This window comes from Pan paniscus, chromosome 18 (genome assembly GCF_029289425.2).
Source record: "Pan paniscus chromosome 18, NHGRI_mPanPan1-v2.0_pri, whole genome shotgun sequence".
NCBI lineage: Eukaryota > Metazoa > Chordata > Mammalia > Primates > Hominidae > Pan > Pan paniscus.
Window position 1 is genome coordinate 16,605,088 of NC_073267.2, and position 18,569 is coordinate 16,623,656.

Sequence of the window (18,569 nt, forward strand, 5' to 3'; positions counted from 1 at the left end):
CTCTCCTCCTTCTCTCTCCCTTCCCTCTCCTCTCCCCCTTCTCTCCCCTTCCCTCTCCTCTCCCCCCTTTTCTCCACTCCCCTCTCCTCTCTCCCCTCTCCCCTCCTCCTCCTCTCTTTTGAAGAGGTGCCTTGTGTGGTCGGTGCGCTGCATCACGTGGTCCCCAGGTGGAGGCCCTGGGTCATGCAGAGCCACAGAAAATGCTTAGTGAGGAGGCTGTGGGGGTCCAGTCAAGTGGGCTCTCCAGCTGCAGGGCTGGGGGTGTGAGCCAGGTGAGGACCTGTGTAGAGAGGAGGGCGTGTGCAAGGAGTGGGGCCAGGAGCGGGACTGGACACTGCTGGCTCCACACAGGGGCCCAGCAGGGAGCTCGTATGCCGCTCGTGCCTGAAGCAGACGCTGCACAAGCTGGAGGCCATGATGCGCATCCTGCAGGCAGAGACCACCACGGGCACCGTGATGCCCACTGCCATCGGAGACAGCATCCTCAACATCACAGGTGCCACGGCCTGTGCCCCATGCCACCCGTCTGCCCCACGTGGCCCGTCCGCCCCATGCTGCCCTTTCCTCTGCCTCCCTCCTCCCCACAACCGCCTCACCTTTGCCCCATCCCATCTTTGTCCCCCTTCCCTCCCCCCAATTCCCATCCTCATCCCCCTCCCCCATTCCCATCCTCATCCCCCTCCCCCATTCCCATCCTTATCCCCCTCCCCCAATTCCCATCCTTATACCCCTCCCCCAATTCCCATTCTCCCCCCCCTCCCCTATTACCTTTTCTCCATCTCTCTCCCCTTTTCTCCATTTCCCCCCCATCCTCCCCGTCCTTTTGTCCATTCCCCTCATCTTTCTTATCCCCCTTATTCTCCTTCCCCTCCCTTATTCCCCTTCCCCTCCCTTATCCCCCTTCCCCTCCCTTTCCCCTGCTCCTCCTCTTCTCCCCTTTCTCTTTTCTCTACCCTTTCCTTCCTTTTTCCTCCCTCTCCCCATCATCCCCCTCATCTTCATCCTCATCCCCATCCCCTTCCCCCTCCCCCTCCACCACTCTCTCTCCAGCTTCCCCCTTCCTTCTGCCTGTGCCTCGCTCTCTGCCCCCTCAGGTTCCCCCTTTCTCTCAGCCCCCACCCTCCGGCTCCCCCTTTTTGCCTGCCCCCACCCTCCCTCTGCCTCCCTGTCTCTGCACTGACCTCACGCCTGTCTGCAGGAGACCTCATCCACCTGGCCAGCTCAGATGTGCGGGCACCACAGCCCTCAGAGCTGGGAGCCGAGTCACCATCGCGGATGGTGGCGTCCCAGGCCTACAACCTGACCTCTGCTCTCATGCGCATCCTCACACGCTCCCGCGTGCTCAACGAGGAGCACCTGACGCTGGCGGGCGAGGAGATCGTGGCCCAGGGCAAGCGCTCGGACCCGCGGAGCCTGCTGTGCTATGGCGGCGCCCCAGGGTCTGGCTGCCACTTCTCCATCCCCTAGGCTTTCAGCAGGGCCCTGGCCAACCTCAGTGACGTGGTGCAGCTCATCTTTCTGGTGGACTCCAATCCCTTTCCCTTTGGCTATATCAGCAACTACACCGTCTCCACCAAGGTGGCCTCGATGGCGTTCCAGACACGGGCCGGCGCCCAGATCCCCATCGAGCGGCTGGCCTCAGAGCGCGCCATCACCGTGAAGGTGCCCAACAACTCGGACTGGGCTGCCCGGGGCCACCGCAGCTCCGCCAACTCCGTTGTGGTCCAGCCCCAGGCCTCCGTCGGTGCTGTGGTCACCCTGGACAGCAGCAACCCTGCGGCCGTGCTGCATCTGCAGCTCAACTATACGCTGCTGGACGGTGCGTGCAGTGGGTGGGGCACACGCGGCCCCCTGGCCTTGTTCTTGGGGGGAAGGCCTTTCTCGTAGGGCTTCCATGGGTGTCTCTGGTGAAATTTGCTTTCTGTTTCATGGGCTGCTGGGGGCCTGGCCGGAGAGGAGCTGGGGGCCACGGAGAAGCAGGTGCCAGCTCTGGTGCAGAGGCTCCTATGGCCTTTCAGGCCCGTGGCAGAGGGTGGGCTCAGGAGGGCCATCGTGGGTGTCCCCCGGGTGGTTGAGCTTCCCGGCAGGCGTGTGACCTGCGCGTTCTGCCCCAGGCCGCTACCTGTCTGAGGAATCCGAGCCCTACCTGGTAGTCTGTCTGCACTCGGAGCCCCGGCCCAATGAGCACAACTGCTCGGCTAGCAGGAGGATCCGCCCAGAGTCACTCCAGGGTGCCGACCACCGGCCCTACACCTTCTTCATTTCCCCGGGGTGAGCTCTGCGGGCCGGCCTGGCAGGGCAGGGCAGGGCATCATGGGTCAGCATTGCCCGGGTTACTGGCCCTATGGGGACGGCAGGCAGCGAGGGGACTGGACCGGGTATGGGCTCTGGGACTCTGACATCCAACCTGGCGGAGCCTGGGCTCACGTCCACTGCCCCTTCCCTGCCCAGGAGCAGAGACCCAGTGGGGAGTTACCATCTGAACCTCTCCAGCCACTTCCGCTGGTCGGCGCTGGAGGTGTCCGTGGGCCTGTACGCGTCCCTGTGCCAGTACTTCAGCGAGGAGGACATGGTGTGGCGGACAGAGGGGCTGCTGCCACTGGAGGAGACCTCGCCCTGCCAGGCCGTCTGCCTCACCCGCCACCTCACCGCCTTCGGCGCCAGCCTCTTCGTGCCCCCAAGCCATGTCCGCTTTGTCTTTCCTGTGAGTGACCCTGTGCTCCTGGGAGCCTCTGCAGAGTTGAGGAGGGCCTGGGTGGGCTCGGCTCTATCCTGAGAAGGCACAGCTTGCACGTGACCTCCTGGGCCTGGCGGCTGTGTCCTCACAGGAGCCGACAGCGGATGTAAACTACATCGTCATGCTGACATGTGCTGTGTGCCTGGTGACCTACATGGTCATGGCCGCCATCCTGCACAAGCTGGACCAGTTGGATGCCAGCCGGGGCCGCGCCATCCCCTTCTGTAGGCAGCGGGGCCGCTTCAAGTACGAGATCCTCGTCAAGACAGGCTGGGGCCGGGGCTCAGGTGGGGCGCAGCGGGGTGGCAGGGCCTCCCCTGCTCTCACTGGCTGTGCTGGTTGCACCCTCTGGGAGTGAGTCTCGTCGCAGGCGTCAGAACAAGGCAGTTTTTGCAGTGCTGTGTGAAGGGCTGGTGTGTTCATCCTGGGAATGACCTCGTGAGCACTTACTGTCCTGAGGACTAGGACAGCTCCTAGCTGGAAGTAGGTGCCAGTCAGTCAGGGTGGGCAGCCCACGTTCTGCACGGTAGCGTGGCCCCACAAGTGACGTGAGCATCGCTACCACTGTGGGAGACCGTGCATCCACCCGTGATCCTGACTGCATAGCTCGTCTCTCAGACGGAGGCGCCAGCACCCTCCCCGTGGCTGTTTCTTCAATACCTCCATTTTCCTTTCATTGGAATTGCCCTTCTGGCATTCCCTTTTTGTTTTCGTTTTTCTTTTTTTGGAGACGGAGTCTCGCTCTGTTGCCCAGGCTAGAGTGCAATGGCGTGCTCTTGGCTCACAGGAACTTCCAGCTCCTGGGTTTAAGCGATTCCCCTTAAGCGATTCTCCTGAGTAGCTGGGAGTACAGGTGCACGCCACCACACCCAGTTAATTTTTCACCATGTCGGCCAGGCGAACTCCTGACCTCAGGTGATCCGCCTGCCTCGGCCTGCCAGAGTGCTGGGATGACAGGTGTGAGCCACCACACCTGGCCGTGTTCCCATTTTTTATTTCCGTGCTGCTTTCATCTTCATTTCCCAGTTCTTTCTTTTGATTACCTACTTTTAAAAACTGTCGGCTGGGCACGGTGGCTCACACCTGTAATCCGAGCACTTTGGGAGGCCGAGGCAGGCAAATCACGGGGTCAGGAGATCGAGACCATCCTGGCTAACGGTGAAACCCTGTCTCTACTAAAAAATACAAAAAAATTAGCCCGGCGTGGTGGCAGGCGCCTGTAGTCCCAGCTCCTCGGGAGACTGAGGCAGGAGAATGGCGTGAACCCGGGAGGCGGAGCTTGCAGTGAGCTGAGATTGCGCCACTGCACTCCAGCCTGGGTGACACAGCAAGACTCCATCTCAAAAAAAAAAAGAAAAGAAAAAAAATACTGTCACCTGGGTCTGTCACTGGGAGAGGAGGTGACACAGCTTCACGTTTTGCAGTCTGTGCATGAACTGAGGGACGGGTGTGTGGTGCGGGTCACCGGTTGTGGCGTGACTGAGGCGTGGACAGGTGTGCAGTGCAGGTCACTGGTTGTGGTGTGGACTGAGGCGTGTGCAGCCATGTTTGCATGTCACAAGTTACAGTTCTTTCCATGTAACTTAATCATGTCCTTGAGGTCCTGCTGTTTATTGGACAAATTGCAGTAACCGCAGCTCCTCGTGTATGGCAGAGCCGTGCAAAGCCGGGACTGCCTGTGTGGCTCCTTGAGTGCGCGGAGGCCAAAGCTGAGATGACTTGCCTGGGATGCCACACGTGTTGGGCAGCAGACCGAGCCTCCCACCCCTCCCTCTTGCCCTCCAGGTACCACGGCCCACGTGGGCATCATGCTGTATGGGGTGGACAGCCGGAGCAGCCACTGGCACCTGGACGGCGACAGAGCCTTCCACCGCAACAGCCTGGACATCTTCCGGATCGCCACCAGCACAGCCTGGGTAGCGTGTAGAAGATCCGAGTGTGGCACGACAACAAAGGTCTGTGCGGACCCTGCCAAGCTCTGCCCCTCTGCCCCCGCATTGGGGTGCCCTGCGAGCCTGACCTCCCTCCCGCGCCTCTGCAGGGCTCAGCCCTGCCTGGTTCCTGCACCACATCATCGTCAGGGACCTGCAGACGGCACACAGCACCTTCTTCCTGGTCAATGACTGGCTTTCGGTGGAGACGGAGGCCAACGGGGGTCTGGTGGAGAAGGAGATGCTGGCCGCGAGTAAGGCCTCGTTCCATGTTCCCACTCCGTGGGAGGTTGGGCAGGGTGGTCCTGCCCCGTGGCCTCCTGCAGTGCGGCCCTCCCTGCCTTCTAGGCGACGCAGCCCTGTTGCGCTTCCGGCGCCTGCTGGTGGCTGAGCTGCAGCGCGGCTTCTTTGACAAGCACATCTGGCTCTCCATATGGGACCGGCTGCCTCGTAGCTGTTTCACTCGCATCCAGAGGGCCACCTCCTGCGTTCTTCTCATCTGCCTCTTCCTGGGCGCCAACGCCGTGTGGTACGGGGCTGTTGGTGACTCTGCCTACAGGTGGGTGCCGTAGGGGTCGGGACAGCCTCTTCCTGCCCAGCCCTTCCTGCCCCTCAGCCTCACCTGTGTGGCCTCCTCTCCTCCACACAGCACGGGGCGTGTGTCCAGGCTGAGCCCGCTGAGCGTCGACACAGTCGCTGTTGGCCTGGTGTCCAGCGTGGTTGTCTATCCCGTCTACCTGGCCATCCTCTTTCTCTTCTGGGTGTCCCGGAGCAAGGTGGGCTGGGGCTGGGGACCCGGGAGTAGTGGGAATGGAGCCTGGGCCTTGGCACCATGCCCAGGGCCGCCACTTTCCAGTGCTGCAGCCAGAGGGAAAGGCGTCCACCAAAGGCTGCTCGGGAAGGGTCAACACACTTGAGCAGCCTTAGCTAGACTGACCAGGGAGAAAGAGAGAAGACTCAGAAGCCAGAATCGTGAAAGAACGAGGGCACTTTGCTAAGCAGACGCCACGGACAACTGCACAGCAGCACGCCAGATAACTCAGAAGAAGCAAGCACGCGGCTGTGCACGCTTCCGAAATGCACTCCAGAAGAAAATCTCAGTACATCTATAGCAAGTGAAGAGGCCAAGTTAGTCCCTTAGAAACCTCCCAGTGGCCGGGCCGGGTGTGGTGGCTCACGCCTGTAATCCCAACACTTCAGGAGGCCGAGGTGGGCGGATCTGAGTCCAGGAGTCTGAGACCAGCCTGGGCAACATAGCAAGACCCCATCTATATAAAACATTAAAAAGGGCCAGGCACGGTGGCTCACGCCTGTAATCCCAACACTTTGGGAGGCCGAGGCGGGCAGATCACTTGAGGTCAGGAGTTCGAGACCAGCCTGGCCAACACAATGAAACCCCGTCTCTACTACAAATACAAAAACTTAGCTGGGCATGGTGGCGGGTGCCTGTAGTCCCAGCTACTCGAGAGGCTGAGGCAGGAGAATGGCATGAACCCAGGAGGCGGAGCTTGCAGTGAGCCGAGATTTTGCCACTGCACTCCATCCTGGGCAACGGAGCAAGACTCTGTCTCCAAAAAAAAAAAAAAAAAAAAAATCCCACAAAGAAAAGCCCAGGCTCAGAGCCTTCACGATAGAATTTTTCTAAGCAGTTCAGGAAGAATTCACACCAATCCTTCACAGCCTCTTTCCAAGAATAGAGCAGGTGGGAACTCTTCCCATTCATACGGAAACGGTAGGCCGCACCCCTTAGAAATACACATGTGGGGTCCTCAAGAGGCTACATGCAAACTAACCCCAGCAGCACACAGAGAAGGCGCATAAGCCGCGACCAGGAGGGGTTGCTCCCGAGTCCGTGGCAGGAACCAGAGGCCACATGTGGCTGCTCGTATTTAAGTTAATTAAAATGGAACGATGGCCGGGCGTGGTGGCTCACACCTGTAATCCCAGCACTTTGGGAGGCCGAGGCGGCCAGATCACTTGAGGTCAGGAGTTCCAAGACCAGCCTGGCCAACACAGTGAAACCCCGTCTCTACTAAAAATACAAAAAATTAGCTGGGCATCGTGGCAGGCCCCTGTAATCCCAGCTACTCAGGAGGCTGAGCCAGGACAATCTCCTGAACGCGGGAGGTGGAGGTTGCAGTGAGCTGAGATTGCGCCAGTGCACTCCAGCCTGGGTGACAGAGCGAGACTCCATCTAAAAAAAAAAAAAAATGAAATTTAAAACTCTGTTCCTTAGCTGCACCAGTCTGCTGTCAAGTGTTCAGTGGCACACGTCGTGAGCGGCTGCCATCACGGACGGTGCAGATGTCCCATATATCCAGCATTCTAGAACATTCTGTCAGATGGCACCGGGCTCTGCCCTGTCTGCTGAGGAGGTGGCTTCTAATCCCTGTCCTGAGCAGGTCTGAGCTGCCGCCCGCTGACCACTGCCCTCGTCCTGCAGGTGGCTGGGAGCCCGAGCCCCACACCTGCCGGGCAGCAGGTGCTGGACATTGAAAGCTGCCTGGACTCGTCCATGCTGGACAGCTCCTTCCTCACGTTCTAAGGCCTCCACGCTGAGGTGAGGGCTCTACTGGGGGTCCTGGGCTGGGCTGGGGGTCCTGCCGCCTCGGCGCAGCTTGGACTCAAGACACTGTGCACCTCTTAGCAGGCCTTTGCTGGACAGATGAAGAGTGACTTGTTTCTGGATGATTCTAAGAGGTGGGTTCCATAGAGAAAACTCGAGCCCTGGTGCAGGTCACTGTTTCTGGGGTGCCGGGGGTGTGAGGGCTACGTGTCCTTGCTGGGTGTCTGTGGCTTCATGTGGTCACACCACCTGGGAGCAGGTTTGCTCGGAAGCCCAGGGTGTCCGAGCGTGACTGGACGGGGGTGGGGTGTGTGTGTGACACATCCCCTGGTACCTTGCTGACCCGCGCCACCTGCAGTCTGGTGTGCTGGCCCTCCAGCGAGGGAACCCAGTTGGCCGGATCTGCTCAGTGACCCGTCCATTGTGAGTAGCAATCTGCGGCACAACCCCCACTTACTGGGTCTCTCCTTTTACAACCAACACAACCGAAATCTAGGGCTGCTTTTTTTTTTTTTTTTTTTTTTTTTTTTTTTGAGACAGAGTCTCATTCCATTCTGTCACCCAGGCTGGAGTGCAATGGTACGATCTCGGCTCACTGCAACCTCAGCCTCCCGGGTTCAAGGGATTGTCCCGCCTCAGCCTCCTGAGTAGCTGGGATTACAGGCGTGTGCCACCATGCCCGGCTAATTCTTGTATTTTTAGTAGAGACGGGGTTTTACCATGTTGGCCAGGCTAGTCTCAAAACCCGACCTCAAATGATCCACCCGCCTCAGCCTCCCAAAGTGCTGGGATTACAAGCGTGAGCCACCACGTGAGCCAGGGGAAGTTTTTAAATTTACCACTTTTTAACAATTCCATTTAGGAAAGTTCAGTTGAGCTGTTGGACTTGGACAACTTTGCACCTCTCATCTTTGTCCTTGTCATCTAGTCATCTATACCATTACCTCCTAAGCAGGGACATCATGGGTGCCATGAAGCATTCATGCGTGATGGCATTTCTTTGCCTCTCATTTCTTCGTGTGTTTGACATTTCTCCTAGCTCCAAACTGGGCCAGCTACCTTTCCTATGAAATCTAGCAGTAGCTGTGGGATAGACGTGGTTGCTCTTCTCATCTTTTTAGATTACCCATTGCTTCTCTCGAAATCCTAGTACATGATTTTTTTTTGATCCTATGTGCAGAAATCAGGAAAAAACAAATTCTACAAAGAATTTGAAAGATATTATTTCAGGCCAGGTGTGGTGGCTCATGCCTGTAATCCCAGCACTTTGGGAGGCTGAGGCAGGTGGATCACTTGAGGTCAGCAGTTCAAGACCAGATGGGCCAACATAGTGAAATCCCATCTCTACTAAAAAGACAAAAATTAGCCAGGCATGGTAGCAGGCACCTGTAATCCCAGCTACTTGGGAGGCCGAGGCACAAGAATCGCTTGAATCTGGGAGGTGGAGGTTGCCGTGAGCCACGGTAGCGCCACTGCACTTCAGCATGGTTGAGTGACACTCCGTCTCAAGAAAAAAGTCATTTCAATGACTACCTCAGGAGATTCATAGGTACCTGACCCACATCTGAGATGGGATTTGCATTGCATTTTAGCTATGATGAGAACAAATATTTAATGTCTTCGAAGATTAAAAGCATACTGTGATAATATGGAAATCTTGGTGGGAATTCAGTCATTAGTGAGAATGTTTTGCGTTAAGTTCAAACCGGCCTCAACGAAGCTGATGTGAGGGAAGGGAAAGTGAACTCTGAGTAGAGCAGGGACAGAAGAAAGATGCTCCAGTGCGGATCAGGAAGGAGCAGGGGGTGAAATGTTACAAATTCTAGAACTCAGAGAGCTGAAGGTAATTACTTCCTTTTCAGGTTGTGAAACATGTTAACCTGTGGTAAAATACTTACAAGATGATAATTACCATCTAACCGTGTTGAAGTGTGCAGTTCAGTTGTGTGAAGTATATTCATGTCATTTTTTTTTTTTTTTTTTTGAGACGGAGTCTCACTCTGTCACCAGGCTGGAGTGCAGTGGTGGGATCTTGGCTCACTGCAACCTCTGCCTCCTGGGTTCAAGCAGTTCTCCTGCCTCAGCCTCCCGAGTAGCTGGGACTACAGGCGTGCGCCACCATGCTCAGCTAATTTTTGTATTTTTAGTAGAGACAGGGTTTCACCATGTTGGTCAGGCTGGTCTTGAACTCCTAACCTCGTGATCCGCCTGCCTCAGCCTCCCAAAGTGCTGGGATTACAGGCGTGAGCCACCATGCCCAGCGAAATCTAGGGCTGGAACATGGCTGCAGCATATAAATAGAATTGAATTCCATCGTTTTGTTAACCCTGTTTTTTGTTTGTTTGTAGTTGTTGCTGTTTTTGAGACACAGTCTCGCTCTGTCGCCTAGGCTGGAGTGCAGTGGTGCAATCTCGGCTCACGGCAGACTCTGCCTCCTGGGTTCAAACTATTCTCCTGCCTCAGCCTCCCAAGTAGGTGGGACTACAGGCGCCTACCACCACACCCGGCTAATTTTTGTATTTTATTAGAGACAGGGTTTCACCATATTGGCCAGGCTGGTCTGGAACTCCTGACCTTGTGATCTGCTCACCTCGGCCTCCCAAAGTGCTGGGATTACAGGCGTGAGCCACCACACCCAGCCCCTGTTTTGTTTTTGTTTTGCTTGTTTCTTAGGGTTGTTTTTCTATTTATGGTAAAGGCATTGGCTTTCCATTTGTAGCATCAATCGAATATTTCCTGTTAACAATAACCTTATGTCATAGTAAATGGTAAAGGGATTTAAAGCAGTGGTTTTCAGCTGCCAGAGGCCTGAGTGAGTTTGGGCACACTCTGTGTGATCGGGCAGAAGGCCTGTGGGAAGTTTAGCCGAGGACAGGGCCAGGAAAGGTGATGGACAGTGGGGGTCTGTCCTGGTCACCAGGCCCCTGGGTCCTGCCCACCTGCTTGGAGCTCCCCACCCATCACACACGATGCTGCCAAGCCCTCTGGGTATTGTGGGCAAATACCTTAGGAGAGAAGCTGATGAACTTTGTTTCTTGAAATGCACAGATTCCTTGGACATCCCTGAGAGATCAATCATGAAAGTCAACTTGGTTTTCTCCCCCTCATTTGGGTTCAGAATTTAAAGTCCACACACACAGGCAGTAAGATGATATAGATAAGGACATCATCACTCGGTTTCGGATGTTAAAATGTCTAGGTGGGTTAGGGGTGATTTGAGATCACACAACCTTGTGGCACAAAGAGGAATTCCCAGGCCAGAGGGAGACATTTTATTGCCATGTTATGATCTTATCATTGAGTTGAAAGGCAATCTTGTTTCATTTTGGATTCTTTCTTATGTTTATGTCTTATAAGGGCACTTTGAATTTCCAAGCAAATAATAATTTTGAATTAGCTTTTAATCATTGACTTCTAGCACAGTTATATGATCAGAAACATGCTGTGTGATTGGATTGCTCTCAAACATATTGAGATTTGCTGGAACAAAATAAGTCAGGTTAATTTTTGTAAATGTACCATGCCTGCTTAAAATGAATGTATGTACATTTGTTCCTGAGATACAGGTTGATGGGCGGATGGCTACATGGATGTGATGGAGATGTTTTACTATCGGGACCTTCCGCATCCTGCTGATGTTTTGTTGCTTAAGATATGAATGGCTGAGCGGAGGCTGTAAACCCTGGCACTCTGCTTGGGTATGAGGTTCTTCCTGCCATCCTGCCATCATTTGTTTTTTATGTTTTGTCGCCAAAAGTGACCTTGAGGAACCCTGGGAGCTCAGGAAGGAAGGAGCGCCCAGAAGCAGGGACAGGGAGCTGGTTGGGGAGGACCAGAAATCAGGTTTGTGAAGGTTCCAGAGAGGACCTGGCCTTGGGAGGAGCGTGGGGGACTGAGATGGGGGAGGGGTCATTGGAATGATGCGGGCGCTACTTGGAATGTCCATTGTGAGGCACCACCGGGGTCATCAGGGATTGGTGGAGAGGGAGTATGAAGCCCCAGGGTTGCTAAGGGAGGGCCCAGACCGAAGAAGGTTTGGTGGAAAGCAGAACCTTAGTCTCCCTCTAATTGCTCCTAAGCCTCAACGCTCCCTTGCCCCGCGTGTCCTGTTGCTTCCCTGATCTTCTCCGTGACCTGTAGCTAAGCCTTCCACCAGCGCTTGAGTACTTAATTTGAACCGGATCCTTTCCCAGACCCTTTCTTCTTCTCCTCCTCCTCCTCCACCTCCTCCAGGTGCCCAACAGCCCCCTTCTCCTCCTTTCCCTTCCCTTACTTCCCCCCTTCCCCTCCCCTTCCCCTCCCCTTACTTCCCCCCTTCCCCTCCCCTTCCCCTCCCCTTCCCCTCCCCTTCCCCTCCCCTTCCCCTCCCCTTCCCCTCCCCCTCCCCTCCCCTCCCCCTCCCCAACTCAGATCCGGCCCCCGGTCCCCGTCCCGTTCCCTCCCCCCTGCCCTAAGCCACCTCCACCTCTGTCCTGGCCGCCTCAGGGCGCCTGAAAGGACCAGGACATGCGGGTGCTGTGGCTGCTCTTTTGGCTCCTCTTTTGGCTCCTGCTGGCATTTATCAGCCATCAGTCCACCTGTGTGAGTGGACGGGTGCTGTGGCTGCTCTTTCGGCTCCTCTTTTGGCTCCTGCTGGGATTTATCAGCCATCAGTCCACCTGTGTGAGTAGACGCTGGACCCGCGGGGTTTCTTCCTTTTTACTGGGCTGTGTCACGCGGCATGAAATGACACAGCTCAGGCCTGTAATCCCAGCACTTTAGGGGGCCGAGGTGGGCAGATCACTTGAGTCCAGGAGTTGAAGACTAGCCAGGGCATCATAGCAAAACCCCATCTCTACAAAAAATTCCAAAAAAGATTAGTCGGGCCTGGTGGTGCGTACCTGTTATCCCAGTTACTGGAGAGGCTGAGGTGGGAGGATCGCTTGGGCCCAGGAGCTGGCCGTTGCAGTGAGCCGAGATGGCCCCGCTGCACTCTTGTCTCTAACAAACAAAACGGACCAAAACGAAGTGAAATGTCATTTGATTTGTGTCATCTGGTTTGATGACTTTTTTTTTTTTTAGACAGAGCTGGAGTGCAGTGGCAAGATCTCGGCTCACTGCAACCTCCGCTTCCGGGGTTCAAGCAATTGTCCCGCCTCAGCCTCCTGAGTAGCTCTGATTACAACGCCTGGCTAATTTCTGTATTTTTAGTAGCGACGGGGTTTCACCATGTTCGCCAGGATAGTCTCCATCTCTTCACCTCGTGATCCGCCTGCCTCGGCCTCCCAGTGCTGGGATTACAGGCGTGAGCCACCGCGCCTGGCCAAACTATATAACCTTAAGTGTAAGTTTACTAACTTTGGAAAGTACATACACCAGCATAAACCAACCCCCTTTCAAGATCTACATTATTTTATTTATTTATTTATTTTTTTGAGACAGTTTCTCCCTTGTTGCCGAGGCTGGAGTGCAATGGGGCAATATCAGCTCACCGCAACCTCTGCTTCCCAGATTCGAGCGATTCTCCTGCCTCAGCCTCCCGAGTGGCTGGGATTACAGACATGTGCCACCACTCCCAGCTAATTTTGTATTTTTAGTAGAGATAGGGTTTCTCCATGTTGGTCAGGCTGGTTTTGAACTCCCGACCTCAGGTGATCCGCCCGCCTCGGCCTCCCAAAGCATTGGGATTACAGGCATGAACCACCGTGCCCAGCCAAGATCTACACTATTATGTCACCCCAGAAAGTGAACTCTCACTCTTCCCAGCCAGTCTCTTTCTTATCCTAGGTTAGCTTGCTTATTCTGGAATTTCGTGTATACAGATGCATGCCATGCCATAGGTACTCTTTTGTGTCTGCTTTATTCTGCTCAACACCATGTTTCTGAAATCATGACCATTGTTGTATGGTTCTCTAAGTCCATCATTTCCATTTCAGACTCAGCATATGCTGAGTTCAACCTGTTGAAGGGCTATCTCTGTTTAATTCACCATCTTGAAAGAAACATTTAAAATTGAGATGTTTTCAAGAATATATAGTTAAATCCTGAGGAATCGATGTAGAAATGTTATCGTCTTCACTCACATAAGAGTCTAATGGAATTAATGTCAACAATCTTAGAGAAATCCCACACTATTCATGCCATTTTCATGATCTCCATCTTGGTAATTTTTTTTTTTTTTTTTTTTTTTTTTTTTTTTTTTGAGACAGAGTCTCGCTCTGTCACCCAGGCTGAAGTGCAGTGGTGCGATCTCGGCTCACTGCAACCTCTGCCTCCCGGGTTCAAGTGATTCTTCTGCCTCAGCCTCCCAAGTAGCTGGAACTATAGGCGGGTGCCACCATGCCCTGCTAATTTTTTGTATTTTTAGTAGAGATTGGTTTCACCGTGTTAGCTAGGATGGTCTCAATCTCCTGATCTCGCGGTCCACCCACCTCGGCTTCCCAAAGTGCTGGGATTGCAGGCGTGAGCCACCACGCCCGGCCCACCTTGTTAATTTTTAAGCACTAAAATTCGATACTTATTTGTGAATGAAGTAATCTCTTCATTGTATTTTTTTTTTTTTTTTTAACTTATGCTGAGCTTTAAATGACAAAGATTCATATAATCCAAGAGAGAAGTATTATTTAGAGGGATTCTTTTACCATGTGATATATAATAAATGCATCCAATGTTATACATCAATTTAAAAAACAAGTAAATAACTAAAGAAAAGATAACTACTGGCCAGGTGCAGTGGCTCACACTTGTATTCCCAGCACTTTGGGAGGCCGAGGCAGGTGGATCATGAGGTCAGGAGTTGGAGACCAGCCTGGCCAAGATGGTGAAACCCTGTTTCTACTAAAAATACAAAAATTAGCCGAGCGTGGTGGCAGGCGCCTGTAATCCCAGTTACTCAGTAGCTGAGGCAGGAGAATCGCTTGAACCCGGGAGGCGGAGGTTGCAGTGAGCTGAGATCATGCCACTGCAATCTAGCCTGGGTGACAGAGCAAGACTTTGTCTTAAAACAAAAAGAAAAGGAAAGATAATTACTTTATACTTAGCTTGTCTTAGCCATGAGTGACGGGCTGCATGTGGCCCAGGACAGTTTTGAATGCAGTTCAGCACAAATTTGTAAACTTTCTTAAAACATTAGGAGATTTTGGCCAGGTACAGTGGCTCATGCCTGTAATCCCAGCACTTTGGGAGGCTGAGGCGGGCAGATTACCTGAGGTCAGGAGTTCGAGACCACCCTGGCCAACATGGCAAAACCCCATCTCCACAAAAAATAAAAAAATTTGCTGAGTGCACTGTCAGGCACCTGTACTCCCAGCTACTCAGGAGGCTGAGGCAGGAGAATCACTTGAACCTGAGAGGCAGAGGTTGCAGTGAGCCGAGAGCACACCACTGCACTCCAGCCTGGGTGACAGAGTGAGACCCCATCTCAAAAAGAAACAACAAACAAAAACAAAAACAAAAACAAAAACAAAAACAAAAACAATGGCCGGGCACGGTGGTTCACACCTGTAATCCCAGCACTTTGGGAGGCCGAGGCAGGCAGATCGCCTGTCGGGAGTTGAAGGCCAGACTGGCCAACATGGTGAAACCTCATCTCTACTAAAAATACAAAAATTAGTCGGGCGTGGTGGCAGAGACCTGTAATCTCAGCTGCTCGGGAGGCTGAGGGAGGAGAATGGCTTGAGCCCAGGAGCTGGAGGTTGCAGTGAGCTGAGATTGCACCACTGCACTCCAGCCTGGGCGACTGAGTGGAGCGGAACTCTGTGTCAAAAAAAAAAAAAAAAGAGGTTTTTTTAAGATCATCAGCTGTTGTTAGTGTCAGTGTATGTTATGTGTGGCTCAAGACAACTTTGCTTCTTTTAATATAGGCAGGGAAGTCAAAAGATTGGATATCCCTGCTTTATACCAAGAAAGACAACACCCCACATTTGCAATGCCTAAAAACACTACCAGCCATCTGAAAAACATGAGACTTCTCTAACTTCTGTTCTTTTTTGTAGCAGTGGAATCCCACGGTGATATCTGAGGGATGTGGTTACCTTTTGGAGGAGGTTGACGGTTTCTAAGGATGATTCTTTCTGAGTGAAATATTGTCAGTGTCATTGACCTTTTCATTATTTCAACTATTATTATTCCAGGTTATCAATACTCTGGCTGACCTTCGTCATCGTGGGACTGACTTTGGTGGAAGTCTTTGGTTACTTATCATTACTGTGTTTCTGAGAAGTTATAAATTTGCCATCTCCCTCCGCACAAGTTACCTTTCTGTGAGTATACTAACTTTCTGTAGAGGTATACTTGTAATCACAAATAAGAATAAGTTATATGAAACAATTCACGTTTCTGGACTTCATTATGAATATGTGGTTTTACCCCAAAAATCAGGGAAATGATTTATTAGCATAAGAAATATGAAAATATCTGCCATTTACATTATGAAAATTAAATAGGTCGGTGTTTAATAGAATGTCAACAGAGCTTTTGGTCAAAAATAAGTTTTTTTAACCTTTGTGCTATTTGTCACAAATGGAGTATGAGGTTTCGTCACTTAAATAGGAAAGTCTTTCTAAACTCTTCTGCTTTATAGTTCTATCGTATGGGTGGAAGGAAAACTTCCAATCTCCACTCTGAAGATTCACTGCAGAAATGAGCTGACAACAGACAGCTTAACAGGAAAAGAAAAACATAGAACAGGCATAAACATGGGAACCAGCTGAAAAATGAGACTGCTAGAAGGGCTGGATGGTTGATGCTTAAAGAGCACCCTCTTCTGAGGGGAGAGGGAGATAGATGGAGATGTAGGCCATTTAGAGGGGCAGCAAATGATTTTTAGGGGAAATGAAAGAGCCCAAGGAACAAACAGTTGGCCTGAGACAAAGTTCCTCTGAGGTCATAGGGACGAGGTGACAAACTGCCGGAAGGTGAAGGGCAGAACTGCACTGGGTCTCATGATGCAGAGAAAGCCCCAGAGAATCTCTTAGAACTGCCCTCCAAGAGAATCAATGAAAAGTGTGTCTGGGCAGGGTAATTTTGAATGACATCATTCAAAGTGCATGTTCCCACTTGCAACTGGAGAGAGATCAGTATGTCAAAAGTCTGTACTTGGTAAGAATTTGGCTGCTAAGTTGTGCCATAATTTGTCTTTTGAGCCTTTTTTCCTTTGGGGAAGTTGAGCTCTACATTTTGTCTTGCCATTCATGACAGTAAAAATGTGGCCGTCTGGGGGCTGAACCTCCTTCTGAACAATGATCCAAGATAAAAGTACTAATACCACAATGCTTTTTTATATTCAAGGGAAGAGGAAGTATGTTTCAGTTTTACCGCCTAGATAATTACACGTCATTTGGCACTGCCTTTCAAGATATGTAGAAAACAGAAAATATATGAGTTATGAAGATATCTAGGCACATTTAACATTCTCTGTGCCACTTAGTCCTGAACAGAGAATTTTCGGTATAAATTGGAGGAAGCTTTTTTTTTTTTTTTTTTTTTTTTCTTTTCTCACTCCCAAGACGTGTCTCCCTCTGTTGCCCAGGCTGGAGTATAATGGTGTGAGCTCGGCTCACTGCAACCTCCACCTCCTGGCTTCAAGTGATTCCCCTGCCTCAGCCTCTCAAGTAGCTGGGATTACAGGTGCCCACCACCATGCCCAGCTAATTTTTGTATTTTTAGTAGAGTCGGGGTTTTACCATGTTGGCCAGGCTAGTCTCAAAACCCGACCTCAAATGATCCACCCGCCTCAGCCTCCCAAAGTGCTGGGATTACAAGCGTGAGCCACCACGTGAGCCAGGGGAAGTTTTTAAATTTACCACTTTTTAACAATTCCATTTAGGAAAGTTCAGTTGAGCTGTTGGACTTGGACAACTTTGCACCTCTCATCTTTGTCCTTGTCATCTAGTCATCTATACCATTACCTCCTAAGCAGGGACATCATGGGTGCCATGAAGCATTCATGCGTGATGGCATTTCTTTGCCTCTCATTTCTTCGTGTGTTTGACATTTCTCCTAGCTCCAAACTGGGCCAGCTACCTTTCCTATGAAATCTAGCAGTAGCTGTGGGATAGACGTGGTTGCTCTTCTCATCTTTTTAGATTACCCATTGCTTCTCTCGAAATCCTAGTACATGATTTTTTTTTGATCCTATGTGCAGAAATCAGGAAAAAACAAATTCTACAAAGAATTTGAAAGATATTATTTCAGGCCAGGTGTGGTGGCTCATGCCTGTAATCCCAGCACTTTGGGAGGCTGAGGCAGGTGGATCACTTGAGGTCAGCAGTTCAAGACCAGATGGGCCAACATAGTGAAATCCCATCTCTACTAAAAAGACAAAAATTAGCCAGGCATGGTAGCAGGCACCTGTAATCCCAGCTACTTGGGAGGCCGAGGCACAAGAATCGCTTGAATCTGGGAGGTGGAGGTTGCCGTGAGCCACGGTAGCGCCACTGCACTTCAGCATGGTTGAGTGACACTCCGTCTCAAGAAAAAAGTCATTTCAATGACTACCTCAGGAGATTCATAGGTATCTGACCCACATCTGAGATGGGATTTGCATTGCATTTTAGCTATGATGAGAACAAATATTTAATGTCTTCGAAGATTAAAAGCATACTGTGATAATATGGAAATCTTGGTGGGAATTCAGTCATTAGTGAGAATGTTTTGCGTTAAGTTCAAACCGGCCTCAACGAAGCTGATGTGAGGGAAGGGAAAGTGAACTCTGAGTAGAGCAGGGACAGAAGAAAGATGCTCCAGTGCGGATCAGGAAGGAGCAGGGGGTGAAATGTTACAAATTCTAGAACTCAGAGAGCTGAAGGTAATTACTTCCTTTTCAGGTTGTGAAACATGTTAACCTGTGGTAAAATACTTACAAGATGATAATTACCATCTAACCGTGTTGAAGTGTGCAGTTCAGTTGTGTGAAGTATATTCATGTCATTTTTTTTTTTTTTTTTTGAGACGGAGTCTCACTCTGTCACCAGGCTGGAGTGCAGTGGTGGGATCTTGGCTCACTGCAACCTCTGCCTCCTGGGTTCAAGCAGTTCTCCTGCCTCAGCCTCCCGAGTAGCTGGGACTACAGGCGTGCGCCACCATGCTCAGCTAATTTTTGTATTTTTAGTAGAGACAGGGTTTCACCATGTTGGTCAGGCTGGTCTTGAACTCCTAACCTCGTGATCCGCCTGCCTCAGCCTCCCAAAGTGCTGGGATTACAGGCGTGAGCCACCATGCCCAGCGAAATCTAGGGCTGGAACATGGCTGCAGCATATAAATAGAATTGAATTCCATCGTTTTGTTAACCCTGTTTTTTGTTTGTTTGTAGTTGTTGCTGTTTTTGAGACACAGTCTCGCTCTGTCGCCTAGGCTG

General features: G+C 51.8%; 2 protein-coding genes across 2 annotated transcripts in view; both read left to right on the top strand.

Annotated features, from left to right (window-relative positions):
• The first annotated feature begins 1,259 nt into the window (after positions 1 to 1,259).
• LOC129394300 (polycystin-1-like) lies at positions 1,260 to 16,587 on the top strand. The gene is made up of 10 exons (XM_063598409.1): positions 1,260 to 1,819; positions 2,115 to 2,271; positions 2,452 to 2,704; positions 2,829 to 3,024; positions 4,523 to 4,692; positions 4,779 to 4,922; positions 5,017 to 5,227; positions 7,112 to 7,228; positions 7,316 to 11,077; positions 12,425 to 16,587. Exons 1-8 carry the CDS (start codon positions 1,588 to 1,590, stop codon positions 7,162 to 7,164), a joined length of 1,416 nt encoding a protein of 471 aa, XP_063454479.1. The 5' UTR covers positions 1,260 to 1,587; the 3' UTR covers positions 7,165 to 7,228; positions 7,316 to 11,077; positions 12,425 to 16,587.
• LOC129394165 (uncharacterized) overlaps positions 15,310 to 18,569 on the top strand; it is a gene marked incomplete at both ends in the record, with an annotated part of 35,896 nt that continues 32,636 nt past the window's right edge. The window contains one exon of the mRNA XM_063598430.1: positions 15,310 to 15,474. Within this exon, the coding sequence (XP_063454500.1) occupies positions 15,310 to 15,474 (165 nt within the window). The remainder of the gene's footprint in view (positions 15,475 to 18,569) is intronic.

Coding starts and splice junctions, on each gene's coding strand:
- LOC129394300 (XM_063598409.1), top strand. CDS start 1,588: ATGGCGTTCCAGACACGGGCCGGCGCCCAGATCCCCATCGAGCGGCTG. Junction 1,820..2,114: donor CAACTATACGCTGCTGGACG/GTGCGTGCAGTG, acceptor GTTCTGCCCCAG/GCCGCTACCTGTCTGAGGAA. Junction 2,272..2,451: donor ACCTTCTTCATTTCCCCGGG/GTGAGCTCTGCG, acceptor TTCCCTGCCCAG/GAGCAGAGACCCAGTGGGGA.